The sequence below is a fragment of the Eschrichtius robustus genome, chromosome 7 (assembly GCF_028021215.1).
Source record: "Eschrichtius robustus isolate mEscRob2 chromosome 7, mEscRob2.pri, whole genome shotgun sequence".
Lineage (NCBI taxonomy): Eukaryota > Metazoa > Chordata > Mammalia > Artiodactyla > Eschrichtiidae > Eschrichtius > Eschrichtius robustus.
In genome coordinates this window covers 12,174,478-12,192,028 of record NC_090830.1, presented here as the reverse complement: position 1 = coordinate 12,192,028, position 17,551 = coordinate 12,174,478, and the positions used below count along the sequence as shown (strand labels likewise).

At 52.9% G+C, this 17,551-nt stretch overlaps 2 protein-coding genes across 7 annotated transcripts in view; one reads left to right on the top strand and one right to left on the bottom strand.

The window, feature by feature from the left end:
* Positions 1-10,828, top strand: part of NTPCR (nucleoside-triphosphatase, cancer-related) — a 36,319-nt gene extending 25,491 nt beyond the window's left edge. The window contains exons 4-5 of the mRNA XM_068547605.1: positions 535-744; positions 10,194-10,828. Coding sequence (XP_068403706.1) covers positions 535-744; positions 10,194-10,262 — 279 coding nt within the window. The 3' untranslated portion in view covers positions 10,263-10,828. The remainder of the gene's footprint in view (positions 1-534; positions 745-10,193) is intronic.
* The window catches only part of PCNX2 (pecanex 2), a 302,749-nt gene continuing 285,814 nt past the window's right edge, over positions 617-17,551 (bottom strand). For 3 of the 6 annotated variants that reach the window (XM_068547599.1, XM_068547600.1, XM_068547602.1), the window contains 2 exons: positions 16,229-16,677; positions 14,497-14,740 (listed from right to left, as the gene is read on the bottom strand). In XM_068547599.1, coding sequence (XP_068403700.1) covers positions 14,579-14,740; positions 16,229-16,677 — 611 coding nt within the window. In that variant the 3' untranslated portion in view covers positions 14,497-14,578. Of the gene's footprint in view, positions 2,324-2,782; positions 2,899-13,639; positions 14,741-16,228; positions 16,678-17,551 lie in introns of those variants that run through there. The other 3 variants (XM_068547604.1, XM_068547601.1, XM_068547603.1) reach the window with 3 other exon arrangements.

The following is a 17,551-nucleotide window of genomic DNA, read 5'->3' as shown; positions in this document are numbered from 1 at the left end:
CAACGTGCTCACTTTTTTTTTTTTTTTAACCAGGACTCCTTCTCTTTTCACTTTCATTCCTTTCCACCGACCCTCGTAGCGCAGATTGGGAAAGACACAGGCATCTGGCCACAGCGGTCACCTCTTCCCAGCAGACAGGCAATCATACAGCTCACAATTGAAAAAACTGATAAGGGCTCCCAGGCCTGCTGCCTCAGTTCTTTTAAGCCTGAGTCATTTGGGTCCTGCTTATTTCCTGGGTGTATATAAATATAAAGCTTGGTTATTATCAGGACCATTCTAGAAGAGTGGAAATTGCCAGGGAAACTGGGTGCTCAGGGAACTTTTCTGGGTGCTGTGGTCTCCAAGGGAGCTCCCCGGGATTCTCCTGCCCGTTGATTGCCCTGGGTGGATGGAGAGACGGCCTCCTGCTTCCCGAAGTGGGGCTGCCTTCCCTGCTCTGATGGTCAGTCGGTGAGTGACGGGGGAGGGGGACCCTTGGGCCCGTTGCCTCATGTGACCCGCTGTCCCAGTTAGTGTCTCTGTCGTCCTCAGGCGGGTCCCAGAGGTGGCCCGGGGCAGAGCGTGTGTGTCATCGACGAGGTGGGCAAGATGGAGCTCTTCAGTCAGCCGTTCATCCAGGCCGTTCGCCAGATGCTGTCCCACCCGGGGACTGTCGTCCTTGGCACCATCCCAGTACCCAAAGGAAAACCGCTGGCCCTCGTGGAAGAGATAAGAACCCGAAACGACATTAAGGTGTTCAGTGTGAGTACCCCCGGGCCTCTACCCGCAGGTGTGGAGCGGATCCCTGAAACAGCTCGCGGCTCTAGATACACCTGTGGCTTTGAGTTAGCGGTATTTTTTCCTCTCGTGGCAGAATATAGGTGAGTCTGGCTGCCTGTTAGTTTATCGAACCGAAGTTACACCTCTGCTGGATGACAAAGCAGACTTGCCTACGGGGAGCCGCCTGAGGCTCCTGCTGTGCCCCGCTCGCCAGGCGCCGGGGCTTTGCCCACATCGGCACCCGGGCAGCAGTGCTCTGGGTCTGGGTGCATCTCCCCCCAGGGCGATGAGGGTACAGAGGCAAATAAGTGCGTCTTATTTTAAAGGTTTCCCCTTGAAACTGGCCGCCTCCTGCTTGTGGGGAGGAGAAGCCGTGGCTGCAGTCTGAAGCACAGTCTCCAGATGCTGTAGAGTAGCACCGTCCAGAGGAGTTTCCACTAGGGTGGAGGTGTGCTGTCTGCACCGTGCAGTGCCGTGGCCATTAGCCACGTGTGACTATTTACATTTAAATTAAACTGAATTAAATTAGAGACATCGTTTCCTCAGTCACACGGGCCACATGTCAGGGACCCAGCTCGTGAGACACCCTGCCCGGAACGGATGAATGTGGCTCTGGGCGCGGCCCGGGAACCTGTCGTCGCCAGCCCTCGGGGGCTCGGGGGCTCTGGGGCTCTGGGGCCCCCGCGGTGGGAGGAGCCCTGGGGCGGGGCGCGTGCGGAGGGCGCGGAGGTCAGGGGCGGCGTCTGCGCCGGGCGTCAGGGGCTCCGGAGGCACGGCTGGCGCTTCGCCCGCAGACTTGCCTTTCTCTCCCGCCGCCTCCCTGTGTCCCTCTTTGTCACCGTCCTCCCTGCGCCGCCTCGGTTGGTTTGCCTCTGTGCGGCCACACACTCTGCTCGTCCCTCTCCACCACCCCCTGCGGGCGCCAGGTGAAACGGGGGGGGGGGGGGGGGGCTGGCAGGGCCACTCCTGTGGGAGGGCCGGGCGTGCGCTCCAGCTGCAGAGAGCCAGTGAGCGCCTCACGTCACTGGCTACTTGTCCCCAGGGCCGGCTGGCCCCAGGGGGACATCCACATGTTGTCACCAAGGTGTCCAGGGTACCTTTGGGGCGGTAGACAGCCGTTAGGGTTATTAGACCAGCCAGACTTGGAGAAATCTGTCTGTGCGTTGCTTCATTCGTTTATTCTTTCACTTGGTAAATATGGATTGAGCATCTCCTGTGCGCTCGGCCTCGCCCCGAGTCTTGGTGATGAACAAGACAGACCAAGTCCTTGTCCTCGTGGAGCTGACATTCTAGTGGAGGGGCTGGATAGGAGAAACGTCAGCAAGCCTCTAGGCAATTTCAGATACGGGTAAATGCGAAGAAGGTCAGTGCAGCACCAGGGCACTGTGGTCGCTGGGGAGTGGCGGTAGGGGAGGCAGGTGGCGCACGGGGAGCCTGAGAGCCAGGCAGGGCCACTTCCTCAGTGGACATGGGCCTTGTTTGCAGAGTTGTATGTCACCTCCTCTCTCCGTCATTTCACGTGGCTTCCGTATTCGAGGTTTTGGTTGTGATTGTCGAGTTTCTGTGGAAATAGAGACAATGAATAATGAGAGATCATGAAAGACGATTAGGCTTCAGGTCAGACAGCTTCCAGGCTGGCGGGCTGGGGAAGCACCGCTGCTAAAGTCCAAGGCCTGGCTGTCTCTGCAGACTAATAACCCGACAGTGGGATTGCGGTTGACTCTTACGTCCAGAAACCAGTGCTGTATGTTAAGACAACACCACATTTTCTCCTCTCTAAGCTAGGAGGTTATTCTCTAGGCAAGGTAATCCTGGCTCCTAATGTTGTCAAGTGATTAGCTTCTGGTTAATTCTGTAAGAGACCCCGTTATTCTTGTCTTTCTTGTGTTCCTCTGGGGCTCATGTGATCTTTCGGTGCGTATTTTATAAATGAAGAATCCTATTTTCCTTATCTGCAAATTTAGGGGTTGGATTAGATATTTCTTTGGTCCTTTCCCTTTCTAATATGCAGCAAAGTTACCTGAATTCATTTTTGAGAGCATCCTTTGCATCCGACACTTAGTCCACGGTACAAGCACACGTGAGGTGTATTCCCTTCCTTCAAGAAGAACAGACCAAGGGACAGTCCAACCAAATCTGGAGGTGGGAAGAGAGATTTGTGTGAACAGGAGTAGAGAGAGTTGTCCGGAAGGAAGTGGTTCTTGGGTGGATTTTTGAAGGGGGAAGTGGGGAAACGAAGGAACATTCCAGATAAGGATTATGTTATGTAAAATGCGGAGGGCAGCTTCCCTGTGCTGACAGATGATGTGGAGATGGGACTGAAGTCATGATATTGGGAAAGTATTCACAATAACTCAAAAGTTATTCACATTATCTAGACTGTTCTTCTTAACAGGGTCAGGTACACAGAGCCTTACTTTTCAGGAAAAGCCCTGAGGACACTTCCAGTCCTAGACGAAGTGGAATAGACACACTGCCCCCTGCCCCTCCTCCTAAGTCAGATAAACACCTTGGATGTTGTACATAAAACAGACGTAAGAAGACCTGAATGGTAGAGGGAAGAAGGCACACTGGCCAGGGACCTCAGGACCCCAGGAACAGCACGAGAGACACAATTTGGAAATCACTTGTCATGCCAAGAGCCAGGAAAATCAGCCAGAGTGAGAGAAACGGCCGACATGCCAACAGCAAGACGTCACAGATGTTGGAATTATAGGGCAGAGATTTTCAGACAGCCATCATAAAAACGCCTCAGTGAGCAATGACAAACCCACTGGAAACAAATGAAAAATAGAAATTCTCGGCCAAGAAATTGAAAGTTTCAACAAAGATACAGAAGCTGTAAGGAAGAATGAAATGAGCATTTTAGGATGTAAAATACAGTAACTGAATGCCAAAGTCCGTGGGTAGACCCACCAGCAGAATGGAGATGACAGAAGATGGCATCAGTGAACCTGAGGGTGAAACAGTAGAAATTGCCCAAGAAAGAGCAGACTAAACAAATAAAATCCAGGGCCACAGGGACCCGTGCAATTCGGTAATATAAAAACTTCTATCGTGGTGCAGGTCCGGCGTTGAAGCTTCGCTTCCCGAAAATTATGTTTCTCTCTCAGAAGTTTGGTTAAATGTTTTCCTCATTTCTTCTATAGTTTAATGCCAAGTGTAGCCACTGAAAACTGCTTTAAATTTATTTCAATATTAGGTTATGGGAGACCACATGTCAGAAAACATTTAATGGTAATGTCAGTGCTGCGGAGATGAGAAGTAAAGACCTTCACGGGTCCAGATTCCGAGCAGGAGCTCTCATACTGCTTTCATCCTTCTGTGACTCACAACATGAAAAAATATATCTATCCCTGCCAGTCACTTCTAACAAAAAAATATGAGTTTGGTCATGTTGGTGGCATTTCCAAAGCGTATTTCACTTGATTTCCTGTGAAATCTCTCCTTCATGGGGATGCTGGAGAATGTTGTCCGCTGAGGGGACAGGAGAGAGGAGACGCCCGGAGTCTCAGGAACAGGGATTGAGCTGCCAGGGCAGCCAGCAGTCCTGGGGCACCTGGGGGTGGTGCTGAGGTCCATCAGTGCGTCGGGGACGTCACGGCAGCCTGGTCATCAGTGAGAGCTGGCGGGCCTTGTCCGAGGTTGTTCGGTTAGTAGGGGCACAGCCAGGATTCAGACCTCGGTAACTGTTGACTCCCAAGCCTGAGGGTTACCATAGCCCTGCTGTGTGTTACCTTCGTGGGTAGGGGTGGTTCAGATGATTTAAAATCTAAGATCCCTGGAAAGTACTTGGTTTTTCTACTTTAGAAAAATGTTACTGTAACTAAAATCTGTTCTACTGTTCTGAATTCAGAGCCACTTAAACTTGTTTTTGTCCATGAAGTAGTTTTTCTTCTTTTAGTTTTTGCCCGTGGATTGCAAGATCACAAGAAAAGTGGGAACTAGGTCCCAGCTTCCCTCCAATTTGGAAATTTTTAGACCTCCTCTTACTCTTCCTGGCCATGGGATTTTTAACCAAGCAGGGTATAAACCATTTTCATCTCACCAGGAATTTGATGCTGTTTCTGGGTCACAGACTCCTGTAGGTACAGGAATGAGCATACACCTGCCAACCTTTAGGTCAAAAGTCAGTAGGCAGGGTTTTCTGTAGAAATTAACAAGCTAATCCTAAAATTCGTATGGAAATTCAAAGGACCCAGCTCAAACTATCATAAAATGTTGGAAGACTCATACCTCCTGATTTCAAAACTTACTGCAAAGCTACAGGAATCAAGACAGTGTGGTGCTGGCACAGGGACAGACAAGTAGATTGTCAGAATAGAGTTGAAAGTCCAAAAATAAACCCTTGCATCTGTGATCAACTGATTTTCAACAAGAGTGCCAGGACAAGTTAATGAAGAAAGAATTGCTTTTCAGCAAATGGTGCTGGAAAACTGGACATCCACATCCAAAAGAATGAAGCCGGACCCTTACCTCACATCAGACACAAAAATTAACTCAAAAGAGATCATAGATCTACATGTAAGAATGAAACTATACAACTCTTAGAAGAAAATATAGGAGTAAATCTCTGTAAACTTGGGTTAGGCAGAGTCTTATTTGATACAATACCAAAAGCACAAGTGACGAGAGAAAAGTAGATAAATTGAACTTCACCAAAATTTAAAATTTTTATGCTTCAAAGGACACTGTCAAGAAAGTAAAATGACAACCCACAGGATGGGAAAAACTATTTAAGAATCATATATGTGATAAGGGACTTCTTGTATCCCAGGATACGTAGAGAACTCTTACAACTCAATAATAAAACAACAAATAAACCAATTAAAAAAGGAGCAAAGAATCTGAAAAGACGTTTCTCCAAAGATAGACAAATAGTCGATAAGCACATGAAAATATGTTGTAACACCATGAGTTTTTAGGGCAGTGCAAACCAAAACCACAGTGAGCTAGCACTGCACATTGCTGGGATGGCTATAATGAAATTACAGGAAAAAAATGGAAAATAGTAAGTGTCGGTGAGGATGTGGAGAAATTGGAGGCCTCATACCCTGCTGCTGGGACTGTAAAAATGCAGCAGTTCGTCAAAAAGGTAGACGTGGGATTACCCTATAACCCAGCAATTCCACTTCTAAGTGTGTACCCAAAAGAATTGAAAACGTGTGTTCAAACAAAAACTTGTACACTGGTGTTCATAGCAGCCCTATTCAAATAAACAGCCAAAAAGTGACAACCCAAATGTCCATCAACTGATGAACAAACAAACAAGATGTGGTGTACACACACGATGGGGTGTCACTGGACACTAAGAGGGAATGACGTGGTGACGTGTGCTCAGTGTGGAGGAGTTTACGTCACGTGACACCAAGGGAAGGAAGCCTGTCACAGAGGATTCCACACTGTATGATTCCATCTGCACGAAATGTCCAGAATAGGCAAATCTATAGACAAAAAAAATAGACTAGTGGTCGCCAGCACCTGGGGGGAAGGAGTGAGTGTAGTGATTGAGAGTGAGGGTAATTGGGGGCGGGCGGGGAGGGCGTGATGAAAATACTCCAGATAGATAGTGCTGATGATTGCACGACTGTGAATCTACTAAAAGCCACCGAATTCTGCCCTGAAGAGGTTGAATTTTTTGGTATATGAATTATAGCTCGGTAAAGCTACGCTGTACACTCACACAGAAGTCAGGACACCCAAACAAAGAACCATCACCTCTCCTTCCTCCTCCCCAGAGAAGCGGCGTTGCCATGGAAACAAAGAACCATCGCCCCTCCTGCCGCCTCCCGAGAGAAGCGGCGTTGCCATGGAAACATAGTCCCATCCCTGCCATGGGCACTGGGTTCCCGAAAACCCCACTGGCAAAATAATTCTTGGTTTAGAGCCTTTAAACTTCAAGGGAAAGTAGGGTTAGAGGCCTTGAATTCATGAACGAGCCTATTTTTAGGTTCAGTAAAATGAAATGGGGACAGAATATGAAACGGAGAGACTAGTAATACTTCTGTTAAGTGTTAACGTATAATAATGAGCATTGTCAAATTAATTTCTTTTTTCAATCCCCTGCTTATTTAAAACTTGTCAGGGTACTTCCCACACAGTTTCAAGGAAATGTATGTGGTTTTGTTTTGCTTTCTTGCAATAGTGTATGCATGAATAGGCATTTTTTTCCCTGCCTGTTCCTCTGTCCATATGTTCACAGCCTTCCTGACATTATGGCGCCCAAGTCGTTGACTGGTAGGCCAGTCTTAGGCCCTTCCCTGGTCCCAGGAGGCTCAGAGCAACTCAGATGCCTAATAGGCCAGAGTCTTCATAATCTGTATTTAACCACTCAGCTCTGTTTCAAAGACCCTCCTCTGCTTAGAATATAATAAGCATTGACGGAGCACCCACCCTGTGCCAGACGCAGGAGGAAAGTGACGCAGCCCCACCACCCTGGAACTCGTGGTCCAGTTTTCTAGGGGCCCGAGGCCGGGCCCCTCCTGCAGCCCTGGGCAGGGCACGGCGGAGGAGAGGGCGAGGACGCCGGGGTCCTTTCTGCAGTCGTCCTCGCCTCCTTTTCCCTCCCAGCCCCCAGCGCCCTCTTCTCGTTAGCCTCTCAGGAAAGGCCTTCTGCAGCCAAAAGTCTGGGGGTAGAATACAAAGTAGACCAGAATTCTCCTGGAAGGGAAGGGCACCTGAGCTGACAGACGAAGCTATGCGTGTTCTCGCATCTGAGAGTTTGTCTTGGGTGGGCAGGGAACGAGGTAACTGAACACTGTAAACGGCTCCACAGAAAGATCTTACTGCACAACGTTCAGAAATCATCTTAGAACAATCAAAGGGGGTGGCGAAATATTAGCATTCTGTTCATCAGTTTTTAGTGAGAAGTCATCCTCAGAATGTGTCTTTTCTAGTCTTTATTGTTTGTGCTTTTTCTATGCAAGGCTTGGAGACGTTCTCTGCGCGTTGGGGGCGGGTGGACCCTGTCCCTGCTGCAGCCCCGCAGCTCCCGGAGGGCGGCGGGCGGGGCTCCAGCAGGACGCCTGCGGGACAGCGGAACTGTGGCCCTGCAGCTTGGCGGTGCTCTCTGGGGCTCTTCTTTTATCATCCTGAGCCTCCCGCCTGTTAAATCCTGCTTCTCTGCGGGCCTCCGCTGGGCCACTTGAACAGCCTGTGCCCAGGACCGGGGTCTTGGGTAGCAGGGTTTCCACCTCCTCACCCTTCACTTCCCTTCATCCCCCCGCCCCAGCCGTTCTTTCCGAGGGCTGAGGGCTTCAAAGACTGGAAGTGAAGCCGTAGTGATGACCCAGGGGAAGAAATCCTACCAGCAGCCCACTGACCCTGTTTCTTCACGTGTCTCCTCGCACCGGCTTCTGTTTACACTTGAACGACGTGAGAAGTGTCCAGTGCGGACCTGCTGCCCTCCGGCGCCCGAGACCCACCAGCGGCGGCCCCTCTGGAGCTGGATGGAGGGGCCGGGGCCGCCTCGGGGACATAGAGGGAGCGGGGCGGTGCCCAGCCCATCCTCCCCCCACCCCCGCCGCCGTTGCTCCTGTTCTTCTTCCCTCCTGGGTCCCTCTCTCTCCTCCTCGCCCAGCCCAGCATCTCACCCTCTCTCTCACGTGTGTAAAGGGGGTGAAATGAAATGTCCCCATCAGAGGAGGTGGCCCTTCCGGGCCCGCAGTGAACCCTCAGGGACCCTGACCGCAGAGCCTCGGGGACTCCTCGTGAGGCCAGGGCGGAGGCGGGGGCTGAGGGTCTCCCGCCCTCTCTGCGTGCCGCTGCCGCCCCGCTCCTCCGTCCGCGGCGGGGCCCCCCTCGGATGCTCCCCGCAAGAACGGGCTCGGGCCAGTGCAAGCCAGAACGGCGGCGAGGCCTCGTGAGGCCGGGCGGTGTGTCATCAAGGCGAACCCGGGGCGGATGGTCCTCCTTTCGGAGGAGCCAGGGCTGCCCGCGGTCCGGTGGGCGGCGTCCTCGGACACCAGCGTCAGGGGCCCGGCCTCCACCGCCTGGCCCCGTCCTTTCGGGACTCAGATTGTCAGGAGGCCCCCGGGGCCGTGGGCAGCTCTCGCGCGGGAGGGGCACCGCGCTCTTGTGAGAAGGATGTGGGATGCAGGGGCCCCAGGCGGTGAGGCCCACCGCGCGTTTCCTCCTGACGCGCGTTCACCTCCCGAGCCGGGCCCCTGCCCCCCGCGGGGCTGAGGGCCGGTAGCGGGACCAGGCCCGTCCCCTCGGGGACCGCGCACCCCGAACCCGCTCAGGGTCTTCCGGTCGCACGCACCTCCTCTCGGCGCGATTCTCTGCTCCACCCTTCCCTCTGCCGGTGCCCTTCCCCCGGCGTCCACCTGCCAGATGCAGCCCGGGCATAACCACCTGCGGAAGCCTTTCCCGGTCCCCCAGCTCCCCGTGCCTCCCAGACTCTCAGCGACCCTCTGCAACCCTGCTCTCACTGCTGTCCGCGTCTGCCCCCCGTCCGGTCTGCGGGCTCCGTGACGTCAAGGCCCTGGTCTGGGTCTCGCCATCCCCAGCACCTTGCCCACCAGCAGAGCGTGCTGAATGTTGTGTGGGCCACCGAGGAAGGCACTGGTGATGGGAGGAGAGGCGGCCCTGCCCGTGCTCGGGGCGCAGCCCCCCACCCCGCTCCCTGGGGGCGTCTGGATGCTCGAGTTGTACTCCATGGGCCTGTGGTAGTGACAGAAAGAAAAATGTAACACAGATCATCGGAGAGGGCTTGAATAAACTGTTAAGTTTTGTTTGCTTTTGTAACTGTTGATATAGAGGTAGCACACCGGGATGCGGGGACCTGTGCTCTAGTCTGCACTGTGCGCACGCTACCTCTGAGATCTCAGGAAACGCCCTGCTCTTCTCTGGGCTCCTGCTTCTTCGTCATTCAGATGCAGGGTTGACTGGTGTCAGAGGTTTCTTGCAACGTGCAGATTTGCTGAGCTCACGGAGAGGTGAGGAGATTAATGACCTTCAGAGCATCCCAGAATCCTGGGTGTGACCCAGCGCCAGTGGGGCCGCTCTCAGTGGGCCCATCTGGAGGGCCGATGCCCACCTGAAGCACAGGTTCTCCTGGCTTCACTCAGGCATCCTTCTGTCCAGGTCAGGCTGAGCTCAGGGGCCACGTCCCAGCCTGCATTCCCATCATCCCTCCCAGGGTTCGACTCATAGCCCTTTTCCGGTTAAAAATCCTTCTGTCATCAAAACCCACTTTCACTGTTTGAGCCGCAGCTTCACAGAAGCTGGTGGTGGGATTCGAGTCCGCCGGCCCGGTTTTCAGAGCGCTCTGGAGGACCTGGGCTTCTTCCCTTGGTCATACCTCGCCTGGGTCACACTTTCTAAAACACACCTCACCTTTCAGGCTCTTCTTTTAGAACATTACCTGGCAGAGTAGGTGATGGAAGGAAAAGGGACTCTGAAGCCCGCTTTCTTGCTTCTTCCCACAGGTCACCAAGGAAAACAGAAACCACCTTCTGCCAGAGATTGTGACGTGTGTGCAGAGTGGCCGCAAGTGAAGACGACTTGTCACTGCTTTTCTGCAGGTGAACACATCTCTTGGAGAGGAGCCTGAGTTCCCTGCCTGTCCAGGTTTTTGGCCTTCGGGTTTATGAAACCTTGGAGGCTTTTCCAAAGAAAGCCTGACAGCTGTTTTCCATAAAATGTTTAAAAGATCAAATTAGCCTTAATGCTGGATTGACTTTACAAGATTAACAATCCACTGTGGCTTATTTATGCTGAGAGATTTCTGTTTATTTCCTCTTGCAGTTGTGCATATGATTTGGGTAAATTATGAAATGAGAAATGGTTTTCGGAGTATTAGACGGAATTTGCCCCCATTGAAGTTTATAAATGCGTTCAGGGAAGGGGGAGAGAAGAGTTCACTGCCTAATCAGTTTTGCATGTCAGGAAAATTAAATCCCTCTCCAGGAGCAGCTGCAGTCTCCTGCAACTTAGAGTGATAACAGTTACTTGATTTTTGAAAAATCAGTATTTCAAGAAAAGCCATTTTCGGTCCTCCCCCTCCCCATCTCTTATTGTTTATCTGTTTGCTTATCGCTTAATAAAATAGAGGTAGATGTGATGATCGCACGCATGTGGGTCCTTGCGTGGGAGGGACGAGCAGTCGGTAGAAATGTTGGTAGCGCCGGGTACCCAGCGGGGCTTCAGATCAGAGCCGCGCTTTGGCCCCGTTCATTTAGACAAGTTCGCAGACCTTCCTGGGCCCTGTTTCCCTCCCAGAGAAGAGGGAAGTGAGTGCCGTCAGAGGAAGGCGTCGCCACAGCCTGAAGGAAACCACCCTCAGGCGTCCTCGCGATCCCCTGGGGAGCACCCGGGGCGGGGGGGCCCGGGCTGCTGGGAAGATGGTGCAGAGAGAGAAGGTGCAGCCCGGGCAGGGCCCCGTGGGACAGACCGCTGAAGCCCCAGAGCTCGCAGAGGATAACAGCTGCCCTCCCAGGGGTTGATGGTACACATTGACGATAACCAATTCAGTGTTTTTAGGCCAGTTTTGGTGAGGACCTATGAATTACCAGGGTTTTTTTAGCCTTAGCTGCAAAGCCAGCTGGTGCTAATGCCGGGTGTGCCCTTGAACGTGACCGCCGACCGGTCCGGGCATCTGTGGAGCGAGGTGACCCGTGAGCTGGGCCCTGGGGCAGCGGACAGTGCAGGAAGCAAGTCAGAAAGAGAAAAACAAATACCGTATGCTAACACATACATAATGGAATCTAAAAAAAATTTTTTTTTTAAAATGGTTCTGAAGAACCTAGGGGCAGGACACACAGAGTATTTTTAAAAATGGGGTTTTTATGGCCAAGCCAAGGGGCGTGTGGGATCTTAGTTCCCTGACCAGGGATCGAACCTGGGGCCCTAACCACTGGACCGCCAGGGAAGTCCCCAAATGGTTCCTTTTCTTCTCTGAATCGGCACGTGTCAGGAAGCTGGTCCTTTGAAGTCACGGACTACGACCTCTCTGACTGTGGTGGCCGAGAGGAAGAGGGCGCCTTCAAGGGGTACGTTCGTCAGGTGCGGGGCGGGGAGCAACGCTAGCCCGGGGAAGTGGGATGGGCCTCGCCCCTCCTTCTCCTCCATCTGTCTCCGTGTTCGTAGGATGCTGTGTCTGGGAAGACCGCGTGGGAGCAGGGGCACTGGGGGCAGCTGATGGCAGGTGCTTGTGACTGGGGACAAAACAGTAGGAAAGTGGAGCAGGCTTGAGAGGAGGGCTTCGGGGACAGGCCTTGCGATGCCCGTTTCATGGGCCAGGAGAAGTCAGTGCATCAAGCGGTTTTAGAAAACGACTTGCCAGGCAGATGGCCTTAACACACAGGGCAGACATTAGAATCAATAATGCCAGATTAGCCACGTGATTTATATAAAACTAAGCACTACAGTTTTTATATTATCTTTAGAGGAGAAGCAGTTTTGTTCAGTGTCCAAATGTAGAAAATAAATTAACTCTTTAGCTCTGTTCTGGCAGAACAGGTGAGTAACTCTAGCAAGAAATGTCACCTTCGGAAAATCTCCTCTAAATGGGGGCTGATAATACAATATTTTGCAAGGCGTACGCTCTGATAAACAGTCGACTCGCTGAAGATCAGATTAACACGCTCATGAGTTGTAAATATAAAAGTTGTTTGCAACACTTGAAAAAAATCACGTGACCGCGTTGTTGACAGCCCGTAAGAATCCTGGAGGGGATCCAGCCGTGATCTCACCCGTGGGTCTACATGTGCACACGCTCAGAGTGTACACTCAGGTGGCTTTACTGCCATAGACGACGCAGAGGGTGGCATCCCTGTCTGAGGAGTCTGGCACCGATGTGGGTAAACTACACCTTTCCTTCTCCCGCTGCGTCCCGAAAGGCTGCCGGAGAAGCGGGATAGGCAGTAATCCAGCAGTCGGAAAAGCACCTCTCGCATCTCTGGTGGAATGAGGCAGGAGCACCCGGGTCGTGTCTGCCTTCTCACCTGCGTTGCCCTGTCCCTGCAGACTGCTCTCCCAGTTCTTGGAGCAGCTCTCACTTGCTGGGGAAGCGGTGACTCTGTGTTTCTTACTTGTGGAGGCCCGAGGAGGGCCCAGTCTGAATGCTGCTGGGCGTGGCTCATTGTCTTGCCTAATTCAAGTGGCCACCCTATATGGCGAGGCCACGCTCACAGCTCAAGGCTGCACTTTAGGCCTGAGGGCTTGGCTGCAACGTTGCCCAAAAGAATTTCGGGAACTGCCAGCCGGGTTTGGTTGAGCCGACTTGGAGGACTGCGGTGAGGTTGTATCAGCTTCTCTTTAGACAGACATCTGCAAATCCGTCAGAAATAAGCAGGAGTGCACCTCCAGGGATTGCTGATTTGAGAATCATGCACTGTGTCTCTCTCCGATTATCGAGTCTACCTATTGTTATTAATTGCTAATTCTTATTTTATAAAAAAAAAAAAAAGAATATGACCATCTGCTTCCAAGGGGTAAGGAATTCTCTGCAATACCCTCCCCTCTGCCTATACTTCCAAACCCCAGGTACCTTTAAGAAGAAATTTGTGTGACTGTTTCCAAATTGAGTAGCCCTAACTAACTATTTAGGTCTTTCCAAAAGCGATGGTTCGTCAGGTCAGTGATGATATTCTCCACGGACTCTGTTCTGCGACCCCTTCTTCCTCCCTCATGTTAGGAAGAAGCCAGGTTTCTGCTCTACCTGATGGGAATCTTAAGATGAGAAAAGCTGTCTCAGAATTTGCCTACAGCATTATAAATCAACTATACTTCAATAAAAAAAAAGAATCTGAAGAAGAATATATACATAACTGAATCACTTTGCTGTATACCTGAAACTAACACAACATTGTAAATCAACTATACTTCAATAAAAAATAATTTTTTTTTTTTTTTTAAAAGAATTTGCCTAAATGTCATTCTTACAGTGAAGGGTATGGTATTTTTTTTGTTTTTTGGTTTTTTTCAGAAGTGACAACAGTTTCAGCAGAACTCAAACAACTGGACACAGCAATAACTGTAAACATTTTAATTCCAAAAACAAAGGTATGTGCAAATGTCCTGTGACACGGTAAGGATTGCTTGGCTTGGAAACAGGCGTGCATTCCTGGGAAGCACACAGGAGCGCTGGGCGAGACGGGGCCTGGCTTCTTGCAGGACGTTGCTGTAACTGCAGTTAGCATATCATTCCTAGGTGGCCCTCCACGACCTGCCTCAACTAGACTTCTGCACTCACGTCGCTGGGGATGGTTGGCTCCTTTCACGGGATGCTTTGGACGTGACTGCATGCACTATCACATTTTTTGCAGTAAAGCTGTCACTGGTTTATACTTAACAGCTGCATAAATATTATAAAGAAGTGAGATGTTTCTCTATGTGTAGACTGAACATCAGCGCGTTGGACCAGCTGACGGTGTGATACGCGCTGCCGTCCGCCTCTTTTTCACGGTAACAGTGACATACAAAATGCCAGTCGTTTAGCATGCAGCTGTCTTATTTTCATCAGGACCAGAAGGAGTTATTTGTGTGCCCTACTTGAGTTGTCTTAAGATGTTAACATGGCTTTTATTTGAATTTTCCAGTTCTGGGAGGGGTGCTTCCCGCACCCCGCCTCTCTGGGGCCGCGAGTGCCAGAGCAGGAGGGACGCCTGGTGTCAAGGTTTGTGTTCATCACGTGAGATATTTTTCAAGAACCTGAGATCAAGTTATTCTGTTTTGTACACAGCACTCATCTTCCACAGGATGGATCTCCCGGCTCTCATTCTTTGCGCTGTTTAGCTTGGGGATCGCAGGGGAGAAGCTGGGGGTGCTTGCGTCCCTCCCCGACGGCGTGGCCCCTCCGGCCCGGGCTCAGCTACTGCTCGTCGGAAGCGCTCTGCTGGGAGGCCGTGTCGTCCAGGCCCACGTCCTCCTGGCTTGCTCTTCTGCACATCACCTGCAGGTTCTCGGCCGCGTGGCAATCTCGAAGCAGCCCCCGCTCGGTGGCCTCCGTGGGTTCGCACGGCTCGGAAAAGTGCTTCCAAAGAGAAAAGAGAAGCAACAAGTGATGGCTCAGCAAAGCTGACTGCTTCCCCTGATGACCACCCCACGGCTGTAAGTACCAGCCGGCGGTGTGGCAGGATCCTGGGGTCAGAGTCTAAAGTCAGGTCCATTTACAGAGGACCAAAGCGGGGGGGGGGTCTTTGAGGACAGAACATGCAGCCCGAGCCACGGGCAGAGGGAGGCACCTCTGCACACAGGGACCTCTTCTTGGGTAACCTGGAAAAACATGACCTTGGGCAAGAGGTCACTTGTGAGCCTGGATTTCCTGAGTTTGGGTCAATGTCACTTCGTATACATTTAGCCCTGCACAGCTGCTCAGTCCTGCAGGTTTGATCCCAAACAGTAATACCGAGGCCTTTTTATTGCGGCTGCACATGGTCCCAAGGACCCAGCCATCCCTGTGGGAGAGAGAATTTGCCAGAATCCCAGAGCTGCATCCACAGACTGTCTGTAAACACACATTGGGGGTGGCAGAGAGCTGCGCTATTTTGTGCATCGTCACTGAGGAAGTGAAAAAAGGGAAGTTTATGTTTAGCTATCTAACTTAAACTCCTGAAGTAACCCGGGGCTCCAGAATGCTCAGAACCCTGCCCTGAAGGCCGGCACACCATCGCTGCGACCCCGTGGCTCTTCTTAGGTGGGGTGCACGCCGGCCTGGTTTCGAGGTGGCTGGAGGTGCCACTGTATGTCTTCTCCTTCGGGCAGGGGGAGGCGCCGGCCTGTAGGGCGTCTCCCTACGGGAAGAGGGTAAGGGCAGAGCCCCCATCATCCACCTCCAAATACCCACGCCCGGAACCAGAAGGCCAGCAGCCTGTGGCTCTGCTCCTCCGCGGGCAGGACAGCGTGTGAACGTTCAGACGGAGCGTGGAAGCCTCCATCCTGATGCCGGCTTTTGCCTGAACGTCCCCGATCTCTCCCTCCCTACCACAGTACAGAAGAGAGCGGCTGGGCGTTTATTTACGTACTTGGCTGGTGAAGCTCAGTTATTCATCCAACGCCAGCTAGCTTGGGATCCTCGATAAGGAACCGTTTATGTGGGCAAAGTCCTCAGAGCTCTCTAACATTGAACTGCGTAGACGTAGAAGGCCACCTCGGGAGCCACCGTAAAACCCGGTGGCTGGTGAGCTGCCTGCAGCGCCGACGTGTCCTTTCCTCTCCCTCAGCCAGAGGAGTGTGGACAGAGAAGGTTCTGTCTGCACCCGTGGAGAACGTGCCCCCCAGCATCCTGGGCTCAGGGCGAAGGGGACTCTGACATCCGGCCCCCTCCACCGTCGCCGGCCTGGGCGTCATCGTTACGGGGCCCGTGCGACGCATCCTGTCCGCTGCCGGGCGCGGTCAGCCCAGCTCCCGTCTCGCTGCCTGCCTGTTACTCCGGGAACCCTACAGGGGAGGTGGCGGGAGTCTGCAGGCCCGGGGGACCGGGCTCATCGGCCAGGAGCGCCCCACCCCCCGAGCCCCTCACCCGTGCGGGCTGGCTGGCGGTCCTGGCCGAGGGGCCCAGGGCGATGTTGACACTGCTGGAGGACTGGGTGTCGCTGGTGTTGCCCCCCTCGGCGGCAGACAGCCCGGAAATGACCAGGACGCTCGAGAAGCTCCTCTTGCCAAAGAGGAAGCTGAGGGTGGAGCTGGTGGACGAGCCCAGGCTGGACCTGATGAGGGCCTCGGCCCGCTCGCGGACGCTCAGGTGGCCGGCGGCGGGGGCGGCCGGGGGCTGGGAGCGCAGGGACGCCGCCGAGGGGCACAGGGACAGCCGGCTGCCCGAGAGCCGCCGCGCCAGCTCATGGACCGACGTGGACGTCTGCAGGAAGGCCGGGCGGCTGTCCACGATGGGGCCGGGCGAGCACGGGATGGGCGGCGTCTGGCTTAAGGCCCTGGGGGCCTGGACGGACTGAGTCCTGCCTTTTCTCCTGCCTTTAAAGGAAAGCAGAGCAAAGTAGGTAAACGACAAGGACCTGCTGTAGAGCACAGGGAACTCTACTCGGTATTCTGTAGTAACCCGTGTGGGGAAAGAATCTGAAAAAGAACGGATACATGTATACGGATAACTGAATCGCTTTGCCGTGCACCTGAAATCAACACATCGTAAACCAACCATAAATTAATTTAAAAAAAAAAACACGTAAGAGTGGGAATTAAAGAGAAAGAAGGGAAAAGCAAGGGCATTCAAAAAGTCACTTATCTAGTCAACCAGAGCTTTCTGAAAAGGGGGATTTAAAAAAAAAAAAAAAGACAGCAGAGCAGACCAGCTTGCCGTGGCAGGCAGCTAGCTGCCAACGTCAGTGTCTGGCGTGGTGAGGCGGGCAGGCTGCTCTGCGGGGCCCGAGGGACCCAGGCTGGCCTCCCACCTTCTGGGCTGGGGTGGAGGGCTGGGAGCCCAGCTCGGGGCTCCACTGAGGCCTGAGAACTGAAGGATGGGGTGGGGGTGCTGGTGTGGGGAGCGGCGGCCAGGGCGATGGGCCCGTCCGGTTTGCCCAGGCCTGTCCTGGGTTTCGCACCGAAGTCCCTCGTCCCTGGGAGCCCCTGTCCTGGGCAAACCCATAACGTGGCCTCATCAGGCAAATCCCATCTTGTCCCTGCTTCAGGACTGGGTTCCCGGGCTCCTCTGATAAGCAGTGATGAAGGGAATGCAGGTAGGTTTGCATCATGTTTAGTTGCCTTCGAAAGAGGAAAAAAGGGTTGAGCCACATGCTGTGGCCATTTTTTTCTAGAAAAGTTTTCCCTTAAGATCAAGGTCTTTGAGAGGAAGCCCTCCCCAGCCCAACTCGGGCGTGCCCGGCCCGGGTTC